This window comes from Zerene cesonia, unplaced genomic scaffold, assembly GCF_012273895.1.
Source record: "Zerene cesonia ecotype Mississippi unplaced genomic scaffold, Zerene_cesonia_1.1 Zces_u011, whole genome shotgun sequence".
Taxonomy (NCBI): domain Eukaryota; kingdom Metazoa; phylum Arthropoda; class Insecta; order Lepidoptera; family Pieridae; genus Zerene; species Zerene cesonia.
Window position 1 is genome coordinate 748,750 of NW_024045141.1, and position 13,764 is coordinate 762,513.

Consider the following 13,764-nt stretch of genomic DNA (forward strand, 5'->3'; position numbering starts at 1 on the left):
GGTAACTAACACTGTGACACGTGAATCTTTACCAATATTATAAAACTGAAGAATTGCTTTGTTTGTTTGTTTGAACGCACTAATCTCAGGAGCTACTGGTCCGATTTGAAAAATTCTTCAGTATTAAATAGCCAATTAATTGAGGACTGCTAGTTATATATATGCAGAGATTTAGATAAAGTATTATACTTGGGCTACAGGAATACATTTGTATAATTATTGATCATTCTTCATTGATGATTAGAATTAAGGAATTAACTCGATAGGGTTAAAAAAGGAAACGGTCCCAGGTATTTTTGGCAGTTTCACTGCTAATCCAGATTTTTTTTTTAATTTTAAATATGTAAACACCAAAAAATTAAAAAACATCTTTTGGAACACTATTATAATTGTTAAATTTTCATTTTTTGTTACCATCGGCAATGGAGCTGGCGGGACGCCTGATGGTAAGCGCTACCACCGCCTAAGAACATTTGGAGAGGCATAAAGTCCATTGCAGACCTTACGCCTCTACAAATGGATTGCCGAATTCAAATTAAAAAGGAAAAGTATTTTCATGAAAATCTGCTTTTGTTATGTAAAGACATGAATGTTCAATTATCGCTTGCTATCACGTCGCGACATATTATAGGCTAATGGCTATTCAAATGCGTCAAGGTCACGATAAGATAAGATACCAACTGACTAACACATAAATGGACAATGTGACATAATTGAGATATGTACTTCGAAAACCTTTTAACCTAATTTGTTACAACACTTTATTCTGAAAAAAGATAAAGTATAAACCACTATGTTATTTTCTCACTGATAAACCCTCATTATACAGAGGGATTTAATATTTCTATTCTCGAACTAGCTATAAAATATTTATAATAGTGTGTCAGATCTGTCAACTGACAGCAGAAAGTACTCATTAGGAATAGAAACATCACATGGGTACCTACTTGGTTATTATATAATCTGTAACAGAAGTAGGTTAAGGTAAGGTTAACAACATAATTATCTCTCATTATAACCAATTGGCGATTATACGTCTAATATAATTGTTGTAAGGGACTAATGCAATCAATTCAATGAGAAAATGCAATACTCATTCAGGTCTCAACAGTTCAAACTTACGCAATGTGTGACGTCATTACTGCAGTCGACCAGACGTTGTCGCCTAGCAACGTACGTCACGGTGACGTCATAATTTCGAAGTCACGGGCCTCGGAGTCATTAACATCTGACAGGCGCATGCGCCACGGCAACCATTTTGATTAGTTTTGGACATGTAGCGGGTAGCCAGCATTGAGTATGGTCATTATAGAAATTCCAAAATTAAAAATCAATTGTTATTTCCCATTCTAAATTCATAAATGCGTTAGTTCTAATGATTTAATTTTAAATGCAATTTAGGTTATGTTATGGCTTTTTAATTGCTCTCTTATTACTCATTCTTTCCAAATGTAATTATGTAATAATCAAATAATTAGTACATATCGATTCTTGCATCACATTTTTTCTCTAAAAATCCTCAAATTCAGGCAGCCAATATAATAAATTTTCCATATTATGCCTAGCATTGTTTAGTCTTAGGAAATACAAAGTGTCTTTTTATATGATGCCTAGAGTGAATGCTTTTATTTTTTTATAGAAAGTAATTTATATTTAGTCATGCACATTTTTCTCAAACCTACTAAGATACACCTATTCAAATAATGTAATTTAATGATGAATCAAGATATTTAAGTCAATTATATTATTGTCACATGAAAACTGTATTTCTATATGAATACTGTAAGGGAAAACGATTTTATAATGTAACAGCAATAAAAGAACAATTTATTAATTACTATCATTTTATTTACTCGTCTTGCATGAATTTTATTTAAAAAACTCACACCCGAGCACAATTGAAAGATGTTTGCGGTCCACACCTACTAACATACATTGATTCCTACCAAATGATTGCAATTGTGGGCCACTAGTACACTCACAGAAACATACAAGCCTGTTACATAACAGTATACTCACAAAGATTTTTTACAGTTTATAGAATGTTGCAAATTCACTACACAGACACTGATTACATAATAAGTTAGGTTATGCTGCCTGAAATATTCAATTACATAACATTAATGCTAGATCAATGAGATGTTTTTTTTAATCTGTACTTTGGAACCTTGGCCTGACACATGACAGAAATGTTATATAACATCACTGGCACATAACAATGAATGAAAAAGAAAAATAAGATTCTAAATTTGGAATGCAGAATGATAATGAAATGTCTGCATTACATTAATTTTCATAAATTTTATAGGCTAATGATTGAACATTGTTAATATTAGATGTTATATAACATGAAATAATCAATGAAACAATTACAAACTGGAATCATCGAATAACACTTTATTTAACTAAAAATAAGTTACTAGTATGCATTTTTTGATCTAATAATACATGATTTCAAAGGAGTGGCTATTGTAGCGATTTTAAATCACCATTGAAATTATGGTAACAATTCTTACATTTAAAGGAGTTTCTTGATCTCATCGTATAAGACAAGTACGAAAGCACCACCAGTGCCTCTGAGTACGTTGGAGAAGGCACCCTTGAAGAACGCAGAGCCTCCCTCAGTCTTGGCGATAGTTGCCCAGCAGTGGATTGTGTTCTTGTAGAGAATGTCAGCCTTGGCACGTCCAGACTGCATCATCATGCGCCTACGGACCGTGTCGAACGGATATGAGATGATACCGGCGACTGTTGTAACTGTTTGAGCGATAGCCCAGCTGATGACGATGGGGGTGTTCTTGGGGTCAGGCAACATTCCACGAGCTGTGTCGTAGAAACCGAAGTATGAGGCGCGGTAGATGATGATACCTTGTACGGACACACCGAAACCTCTGTACAGACCGATAAGTCCATCGGATTTGAAGATTTTGGAGATGCAGTTCCCGAGACCGCTGAATTCACGCTGACCCTCGCCTTTGCCGACGTCGGCGGCGAGACGGGTACGCGCGAAGTCGAGCGGGTACACGAAGCAGAGGGAAGTGGCACCGGCGGCACCACCGGAGGCGAGGTTACCGGCGAAGTAGCGCCAGAACTGCGTGTGCTTGTCGACTCCACCGAGGAACACCTGCTTGTACTTGTCCTTGAAAGCGAAGTTGAGGGCTTGCGTGGGGAAATACCTGATGACGTTGGCGAAGTTACCACGCCAGAACGATAGGAGACCTTGTTCCTTAGGAATGCGGACGAAGGCGTCGACAATGCCCTTGTAGCGCTGGTCCGCGGAGATCTGCTTGCTGACGTGCTGTACCTGCAGTAGCAGTTTAACACGTTCGATGGGTGCTACCGCGGTCTTGGAGACGGCGGCGGACACACCACCAGCGATGAAATCTTTCGCGAACGCGACCGGATCGCCAAGTCCTCCCTTTCCTGACATTTTTTTCAATTAGGTGGGTTCTTCGTTAGGTAATCGCCGCGAGGGCGTTTAGGTGAAATCTCAAACACACACTATATTGAAAAATCACGAATCACTAACTCCCGATGTTTTAATCAGGAGATATAGAGCAATTTCGTGATCTCGGGAGCACAGGGGTAGGTGTGTGCCTTTTTTGAAATTCGATCGATCACGTTCTCTCGCAGTTCTGCCTAGAGGAGCGGCGCAAAAGAAGGAAGGAAGGGGTAGGGTTGCCAACGTAACGGCAGATACCACGAGGTCAATGTTGCTAAACGTTTTCTTGATTCTCCCTACCATTTATTCAAATGAGCAACATTATTGCAAACTTTAATTGCGTATATAGTATATATATAGTTTGCAGTCACTGCAATTGTTTTAGCACCAACTATAAAATACTTTTAGTATAAAGACATATTTTGGTACTTGAACGTCAATTAATTGTACTCTATTGCTGACAAACCTCAGGCGTTGCTTACTAGTTTTCAATTTGACCATAGAAACAACAATTTTCATAGAACATACGATAAATTCATAAATTTTAATAATATCTGCATGTTCTTTTTCGCAGTTAAATTTAACATTAATAGTCCCAACATAGGAAACTTTCCACGCTTTTGGGACCTTATATAAAATATGGTATTACTAAATTATTTCATATTCCGTTTCTCGCTTTACGCGTTTCAGCGTTGTTGATTTTTGTTGGTTATCTGACTAAAAATTCGTTCAATTACATTTTTTATTTTATACATTAACTGAAAAAGTATCAATTTAAGTCATAATTATCTCGTCAAAATGATTTGGGAGTGAATAAGTATTTTTGTAACTAAACAATATACGGATACGATATAATGGAACGTTATTTTCAAAGTGTTACCATGTCTGAAAATAGTGGTAAATGAAAATTGCTCAGTCACAACTTGAAGATATATACGTATTTTATATTATAAATACCATAAATTAGAAAATTTTGAAAATCAAGGGAATTTTTTCACAACTTTTGTAAATTTTGTAAATTTTTGTGAAAAGCAACGCATATTGCGTTGCATTTCTGTAATACTCATAAAAAATTATGTAATACATCAATTAGTTTTATAAGGATAAAACTTTATAAGAGGTATTAAATTAACAAATTGAACCAAGTTGACATTTTGCATGAATAATGTACATGATTTAAATTTTCTGATTTGTAATTATAGTATTAGTTTCAGATATTTATTTCCAAAAAATATACGTTAAAATTACTAAACGTGCCCTTAAACACTCAAACATGAGTTAGAGCATGTACATATACACCCACATCCTACAATGGTACATTCATTGTAAATTTATTAGTGGTACATATATAGCCAATAGTCATCAGGGATCACATGTATATTGAACGCTGAAAACATTTTTAAAATCATTCTAGTAATTCTTAAGATTAGCGTATTTTATCAAACTCTTCAGTTTTTTTTATTAGAAAATTGCGAAAGATTGCGAAGAAACCGCGGACCGCTTGTACCTTAAAAGTTAAAATAAATAGCGCATTTCTTTCCAGCCTAAAGCCAACAAAAAAAAGTTACTCTAGTGAAAAAAAAGGTTATATCATTTAATTTCCAGTTCAATACTTTAAACAATATTAAAAAAAAACATAAGGTTCCATTTTGTGTCATTACAAAAAAGTTTTAACTGCGAAGATCGTTGTCTATGCTGACACCAAACGTCATTTGACATCCACAAAACTCTTTAGTTTATTACTTTCATCAACTGTGCGTTGTAAGGGTGAGCTTTTTATTTATAAAAATCGTTTTGTTTATATTTTTAACAATAGTATGAATACCTATAAATAATTTGTGTTAGCATGCAGATGAGTCGAATGAACTCCCCGTCTGTCGGTATGGAGGAAGACAACGGCGTCGGGCATGCTCTAAGTGACTTCTTACTACAACTGGACAATTATACTCCATCCATACCTGATTCAGTAGTTGCTTATTACTTGAATATGTCTGGCTTTGAATCTCAGGATCCCAGGTTAGTTATAAGTTTGTTTATAAAGTTACTGGAACTCTTATTTAACAAAGGAAATGTATATTTCTGATCTCTACATTTAGACAGGATCAAGGACTACATAATGGTTTAATATATTTAAAGTTTTTTCTTACTTCCACATCCTATTGTTATTTTAGAAGTACTACAAAATACATAATACGTAAAAATTATTGAAGTTACAACAATAATTTGTTTGCTTTGTTATTACGATACATCCGGCACATTAAAATAATTCTCCTCAAATTATAGAAATACATAGATAATGGTAAATATTTTTAAATTATCATACAATGATAAATTATAATTTACCATAATTGTTCAATTAATTTAAATATGGCAATTTAAATTTTCTTTCAAACTTATAACATTAAAACATTAGAAAATGTTGCAACAAAAAAATGATATCAATACTAGCATGAAACATACATACATATGGTCTTAAAAACATTACCCATTGTTCCAAGGTCAGTCACAGGCAGGAAACACTAATCAAAGACATATCTGATAATTCCAGATTAATCCGTCTCATTGCACTGGCATCGCAGAAATTTCTATCGGACATAGCCAATGACGCATTACAGCACTGCAAAATGCGTACATCCAGCCAATTGGTGCAGAGTTCGAAAAACCAGAAGGGGCCAAAGGAAAAGAAATACATCATGACAATGGAAGACCTTGTACCCGCACTACAAGAATATGGCATTATTGCGAAGAAACCACATTATTTTGTATGAGAAAATATGTTTGTGGAATGGACTGAGTCATAATGTGGAGCTGTTGGGTGGGCCAAGTAAGGTTTCGATGTAATAATGAAATTTTAACTCTTAAATTAACGATTGGTGTTCCAAGTGCGTTCATAGTTGTTTATTGTTGAAAGTTTTTAATATTCTCTATTGGTTAAAGGTGGTTGGGTTTTATCACGAAATTTTACCATCTGTTTGTTAATCAAAACCAATTTAGAAAGCATTTTAGTTCTGTCACTGTTTGATGGTAAGAAAATGCCAAGAAAACTTTGATTTTAATGAAAGAGATCCATACAATTATAAAAAAGAATTAATATGTTTTAAATTCAATAATTGTTGTCTATATTCATGCAATAAATTACAATTATATGACTATTAACAATTTGATAACACTAATTGAAATAAATTAATAATTGTGTTGTGGTGAATATTACAAAATATGTGTGATTTTTTATATAGAAACCTCGGCCGCGCATTTTAACATTTTTTTATTTCTTAGTTTTTATGCGACAAGTGTTATTTTAGTGGATTAAGATTACAAATAAATGATAAAGATATTTGATAAGTATTTCATTTTTTAACTGAAGAAGAAGAGAAGGCTGATCACCTACTTGACCCTAAAGAAAATCGATCAGTGAATCAGATGTACATCATCTGCCCCATACCCCACTAGGGGACATGGGACTTCGCACATTTAATTTTTAATTTACCCAATAATAATGAAGATGGAATATTTTTTTTACAGCGGCAAAAAGGTTTTTCTACTCACCTGTACTTATATTGTACTCTCTTATTCATGAAAATAGTCTATCAAAGGTTTTATCTATGTAATTTCAAGATTTCATTACATTTTACGTTTTTTACATCGTGGGCAATTAAGCTGGTGGTTCATCTGATTGTTAACAATCACCAACACTTGTGAACATTCGCACAGGCACTTCCTCTGCGTTGCCTGCTGGGGTCAGGAATAAGGAAAGGATTTACTTCTTGAAAGAAGGAATGATGAGAAATGGTAACAGACGTTTCCGTACGGAAATTAGTTAGGTGTTAAAAAAATACAGAGGAACATAAAGCTTCCTCCTTTTGTTTTTGGAAATCAGTTAAAAAAAAATTCTAAAATAAGTTTGTTTGTCCCAGTTTATTTATTTAAAGAAATAATAGAATCAATAACTAGAACATTCCTCTATAAAAAGTCTATGAAAATTTACACTCACAGAACAAAATATTCCAAACTTCAAAATTGACAATTTTAAATTGATTAATCTGTCATAACATGCACCCCTAAACCTTTTATAAAACATTATTATTTTATTTATACGTACATAAAATGATATATACATTAATAAGTACGCTAAAACAAGTATTAAACTCGTAATTATGGCTTCAAAAAGGAAGCAAAGCATACATACTGGTACGATGTCTGCTCAAACCAAGAAATTCCTACAGAAGATATGTTACAAGGAGACCGCCTCAGTTGATATGACGAAATACGGTTTTGTGAATGACAAGCATCACATACGAGTATTTATACAGCCTCTGAGGACACAGTTGGAAAAATTACATTACCAGACTTCTAAAATAGGAGGAGGTTAGCGATTCGAATGTAATATTTGCGTTTTTTATCTCAAAACTTCTCCAAAAACGACCGGGTCAACCAGTATATAAGTGTATAATCTATGGAGTCAACCGATTTTATATGAGAGCTGGTGTTTTCTGTTACATTTCATTGTTTTAGTTCTGACAATTCGGATAGTTCGAAGGCGATATACATTCCTGAATAAATAACAAAAACTAGCTTTCCACCTGCGGATTTATCCGCAAATGGATAGACCCGGAGTTTTCCTCGCATGTACCCGTTCCCGCGCGATTTCCGAGATAACTTTCCTATGTCCGTCTTCTGGTTCTAAGTTACCTCTACACAAATTTTCTACCAAATCGGTTAATCCGTTCTTGGGTTATAAATAGTGTAATTAACATCACTTTCTTATATATATAACAGCGACTAGACGGTACACAGTGGAGTTCAGTCGGTAGAAGACTGGTCACTGGTTTTTGGGCAGTAGGCATAATATGTCAGGCTCCAAGGTACCCCGGGGGCTTCGGATATAAGTACACGCAAACTACATATAAAAAATACACCAATGTGATAAAATGGTTCTATTTTTTTAATGCCTTATATAAAAAGGCTGGAAAACGCGTCGTAAAAACTACAGAATAATAAGAACATACTTAAAAAAAATCGTTAAAAAATCACTACTAATATATAACAATGTAAATTTATCTCTTTGTCTATTACGCTATCAATAATTTATAATATTGAGAAAGGACAAGTAATACGTTAGTTATACAAACCTGACTACGGTCTGGAAATATACAGTACGAGGGTTAGTTCTGCAGTACGATAGTGTGATGTTTATGGAAGAGAAGGCGCGGCCTCAAAGCTTGTACAGCTATATGGTTTGTTTAAACCTAACAACTTTTTTCAGATGAAGACCATCAAAGTCATGGTAAACCTCTCAAAAAGATAACGTGGTCAGAAATCGGTTATTGATAATCCTTATCCTAGTATTTTCTTGTGTTTGATTTCACGCGAGTATAATATATTTAGAAATTAAAAACTTTTTAACAGATTTAAGCGAGGGTGGTGGTGGTAAAGTGTTCGAAACGTCGGGTTAATAATATAATGAATACATCGCGTTTAAAATCCGTTAAAAAGTTTTTAATTTCTAAATCCTTATCCTTACTAGCTAGTCTACTAATATGCTAAATGCATAAGTGTGTTTGCTTGTTTGTCTTCACGTCTGAAGTGAGCGATTTTATGTCTGGATATGGTTTCTAGTAGTAATAACGTTAGTATTCTATGCTATAATACAGATGTAGGTTACTTTAACCGTGGTGAACGAGATTTAAATCCCGCTGAAATGGCCTCTGAATACGCGTAATTGATAAAATATTAAATAATATTGAAAATACAATATATTTATTGTATAAAAGCTTTTCACATTCTGTAAGCAGAGTTAATGTTATACCTATATTAGGTGTATTAGATTGTTTTTTATCGTTTACTTTATACTTCGAAACAAAAAGGCGGCAAACTTAAAAAAAAAGCTTAGATTAAAATGTATTATTAAGCCAACTTCATATATTTTATTGCAATTTTATAATAACTATAAATATTATAAAACTAGATTTTCGGTTCTTATGAAGTTTTTTTGTGTGTCTAAATAAAACGGCGTCACTTTATAATTCCATTTTTTACCAACAGATGTCGTCGACTCAGAAAAAATACCAAAGATAAATGTGAAGACTAAAACGCAATACAAGAAAACGTTTAAAAACGGGAAAAAATCGAACCTATAACATTAATAATCCTTTAAATCGTTCGTACAAATTGTCATATTTATAACAAATAATAGCGATACCCAGGAAATTTTGTACATTGCTTTATTTTATTAAACATGTTATGACATACGTATATGGGTGTTTTATTCATTAGTTCGGCACAAATTCGGAATAATTGAGATTTAAAAGAACTGTATAGCTAACTAAATAGTACATTGTACTAACATCTATATAATATGTTAGTACAATATTCTATTTTAATATAAGATTACTAACGGCACTTAACAAACACCTAGTGCCGTTTTTTCGTTTCCCGCCAATTGACCAAAATTAATTAAAATATTCGTAACTATTACATACGTATTTTGAAATAAGTCATGAAATCTATTAACATCAGTCATTACTGAACTCTCAAATCATTTGCCACTCTATTAGCGTTTATGATTCGGTTTTAAAACATTCTATTGGAAATTTTGCTCATTACACATGCACGATCCCATAATGTTCCCCGAGCAGCTAAACTGTCCGAACGCTGGTGGATATATGCATGAACAAAACTTCTTCTCGTCTGGCAAATGTGAAGCTGAGTGACTAACATCCGTGCCAGCTTCCTTCTTTCCTTTACTTTTCACCTCCTTTACCTTTTTACTCTCCTTGCAAGAACAAGTAGATGCGCTTTCTTGTATTTGTGGCATGTTCTTCTCTTGTAAGTGTGTGTTAACATTAGGCATTATGCTGGTTATACCATGCGAACAGCTTGTCCCATTCGACATACACCCTTTAGGAGTTGTTAAATCTTGTCTATTCTGTGTACTTTCATTGAATACGAAACCCGGTCTATGCGCTCCGCTCATACCCTTGGACAGAGGTGGTTTATCATCTTTCTTTCGGTTGAATGCATTTGCGCAGCATGGAGGGGAATTGGATTCATGAGATGCCATTGGGTGTCTAGGTGGACTCTAAAATTAAATGATTCATTTACTCATTATATGTCGTCAAAAAACGCAATTCTCAGGTGAATTAAGTTACAATGGGATCTAGATAACTGATACTTATAACATAACTAGCTTCGTCCCCCGGTTTCACCCGCGTAAGTCCGGATAAAAAGTTGCCTATATGTTATTCCAGTGGTCCAGCTATCTACGTAGCAAGTTTCATTGCAACCGGTTCAGTCGTTTTTGCGTGAAAGAGCAACAAACACACACGCATCCTTAAAAAATTTCGCATTTATAATATTTAACTAGCTGCGCCCCGCGGTTTCACCCGCGTAAGTCCGTATTCCGTTGGATATTGGGATAAAAAGTTGTCTATATGTTATTCCAGTGGTCCAGCTATCTACGTCCGAATTTCGTTGCAATCGGTTTAGTAGTTTTTGCGTGAAAGAGCAGCAAACACACATACATCCTTACAAGCTTGCTTTTATAATATTAGTAGGATTACAGTAGGATAGTAGGATAGGAAGTAGGATACCTGCAGATTAACTGGACATTACAAAATGAAGAAATATATAATGTGTTTACACTTAACACTAAGTATCGAAGCCTTAAGTAGGTGCCTTTAAATGTCTGCTAATTAGGCCACGTTGCAATGCCCCGTGTAAAAATTATGAAATTAACTTACATCTTGATATCTTCTTACTGGATCAGGAGTCGATTCTTGGTAACGCCGAATGGAATTATTGTTTTGTGGGCTTGGTGTCCGCTCAGAATTAAGTCGTCTTTGTGAATCCGAGAATCGTGCACTATTTTTACAGCACGAACTGGGTGGAAGGGAATAATGGGGGAGTGAAACATCTATTGCATCAGTATATTGGGGCGGTGGTCCATGAAAATGATGCTGTCCAGATGAATCTATCTGTTGGGAAGAAGGATTTATTGATTGATGGAGTTGGGCGTTTATATCAGGATTTTTGGTCAGTGGACGTAGTGTATGACGCGCTCCTTGATCAGACTCCACTGTTGCGTGTGTAGTATTCCTCTCTACTGTCGGTAATATGACCTCCCTAGGATATGAGTCAGTTTGTTCTCTATAGCCGGATCTTTGGGCTCTTGTCATTTGTTGGTATGCACTGGGAGGATAGGATACACGTTCTCTTTCTTCGAAATTTATTTGCTGCTGATCAGTTTTTTCTGCGTATCTTTGTCGATCAGTTCTTGAAGACTCGGGGTCATTAGGATATTGTGGTGGTTGTTCATTAAACCGATTTATTGACGGTGTATACGGTACTTGTGCTTGTCCTTGTGCTATATTTTCATTGTGACTGTATTGATCATATCTTCCCTGTTGAATAGGTTCACTAACTTCAGGTGGCGTGCAATTTCCCGGGCATTTTTTGGTATGTTTATCAGCAGGTCTGTTGTGATTAGCGGCCATACAATTTACAGAGCTGTGACTGCTTATTGTTGGACTTTCGGGACATTCGCAAATGTATTCGTGCCTTATTACGGGTGCTACGGGTGCGTGATAGTAGGGCGGAGGGTAGCACATATGATGGGGAAGGTAAACGTCTAAAGGTAGGTGGAGGCTGTCAACACATGGTCGTGGTGAAGGTACAATTGCTTGTGGGTATTTTCTGGCACATTTTCTTCTATGACAGCGGGGTGGCATGGGGTTTATCGCCTTATCTATTGCATATTATGCTACTTTAAACTGAAAAGTAATAGTAATTCTTTGATCATTTTTTACTAAGTTTACCACTAAAATGTAAACTTTACTTTGATTTCTTGCCAAATTCTAAACATATAATATCTGAAAGTTGTGATATTTACCTTTCAAATTTCATTTTGTTAATTTTAGTATATTTCAGCTGTATGTTTTGATTGTTTATCAGTCGATTATGACACAATTTGATTGATGACAAATTGATAGACATTAATCCGTGGCCAAAACGTGCTAAAAAGAAGTTAAATAGATTATTTGACTAAATAATGTTAAAAATTATAAGATTTATTTTAAATGATAAGGAGTTTTTTACACATAAACACATGGTACTCAAGAGATATGTAATAAATATCATAACTTATATTGTTTAATTGATGCAAACATTAAATATTAAATTTAATACATAAAATTAATTTTGGTTATTTAACCTCATTCGAATTTAGAAGAATTATTAAAAAGTAATGAGTCACGTTAAAGCATTCTTGAAGAAAATCTAAATACAATACAATAATGAATCCAACTTTGAAATCATCTTTTATTTCAGAAATGCCTAATATGCTGATGATTCAAGTACTCAGCCATAAATTATGTGGGTAAGTTACCTATTTATTTATTTATAAACTAGTTGTACCCGCGACTTCTTTCGCGTTTGTCAATAAATACTCAGATTGATTCTCACCTCTCCCCCTCAGACACCGTATCGATTCCGGGATGAAAAGTAAATAAGATCCTTCCTCGGACGTTCTATAACCATACCAAGTTTCATCAAAATCCGTTCAGTAGTTTTTGTGTGATTCTCATTTGAGATACAGACAGACAGACAGACAGACATTTTTTTTCTAAACTGCATCATATACTTGATCGACAATCATCAGGCATCGACAATAAAACGCCAAACAAAAAAATTCAAAATATCTTAAATGTATGTACATTTATTTGACCGCGACCATTTTTATCTATACTTAATATTATAAAGCTGAAGAGTTTGTTTGTTTGTTTGTTTGAACGCACTAATCTCAGGGACTACTGGTCCGATTTGAAAAATTTTTTCAGTGCTAGATAGCCCATTTATTGTGGAAGTCTAGGTAAGGCTATATATAAGTCTAAGTCTAGTATAGGCTATATATGTACCACGGGTGAAGCTGAGGCGGACCGCTAGTTATAGTATATATATCGATATAGATAAAGATAAAGATAGATAGATGACTGGCTGCTTGTCCCGGGTTCGCTCGATTTGACCTAAAATAAAATATTGCCTGTGTTATACGATATGGTATTTGTACTTAAAAATTTGTAGAACTGTCGTTTTAATAATAACAAATAAATTAAATAAAACTTCTCTTTTTAGTTAAAAGAGAATAAGTTAACATTTTGATTTTATTACAATTATTATAATACTAGCTACGTCCCGCAGTTTCACCCGCGTAAGTTCGTATCTCGTAGGAATATCGGGATAAAAAGTTGCCTATATGTTATTCAAGTTGTTCAGCTGTCTACGTACCAAATTTCATTGCAATCGGTTCACCAGTTTTTGTGTGAAAG

General features: G+C 34.4%; 2 protein-coding genes across 3 annotated transcripts; one reads left to right on the top strand and one right to left on the bottom strand.

The window, feature by feature from the left end:
- Nucleotides 1-2,374: 2,374 nt before the first annotated feature.
- LOC119839316 (ADP,ATP carrier protein) lies at nucleotides 2,375-3,684 on the bottom strand. The gene has a single exon (XM_038365558.1). It carries the CDS (start codon nucleotides 3,428-3,430, stop codon nucleotides 2,519-2,521), a length of 912 nt encoding a protein of 303 aa, XP_038221486.1. The 5' UTR covers nucleotides 3,431-3,684; the 3' UTR covers nucleotides 2,375-2,518.
- Nucleotides 3,685-5,085: 1,401 nt separating this feature from the next.
- Nucleotides 5,086-6,466, top strand: LOC119839317 (transcription initiation factor TFIID subunit 10-like). Of its 2 annotated transcripts, none has more exons than XM_038365559.1 (3): nucleotides 5,086-5,209; nucleotides 5,288-5,458; nucleotides 5,991-6,466. In XM_038365559.1, exons 2-3 carry the CDS (start codon nucleotides 5,289-5,291, stop codon nucleotides 6,208-6,210), a joined length of 390 nt encoding a protein of 129 aa, XP_038221487.1. In that variant the 5' UTR covers nucleotides 5,086-5,209; nucleotide 5,288; the 3' UTR covers nucleotides 6,211-6,466. The 2 variants fall into 2 exon arrangements, with proteins under 2 accessions (XP_038221487.1, XP_038221488.1); XM_038365560.1 differs by having other exon boundaries at nucleotides 5,143-5,209; nucleotides 5,295-5,458.
- Nucleotides 6,467-13,764: the final 7,298 nt, after the last annotated feature.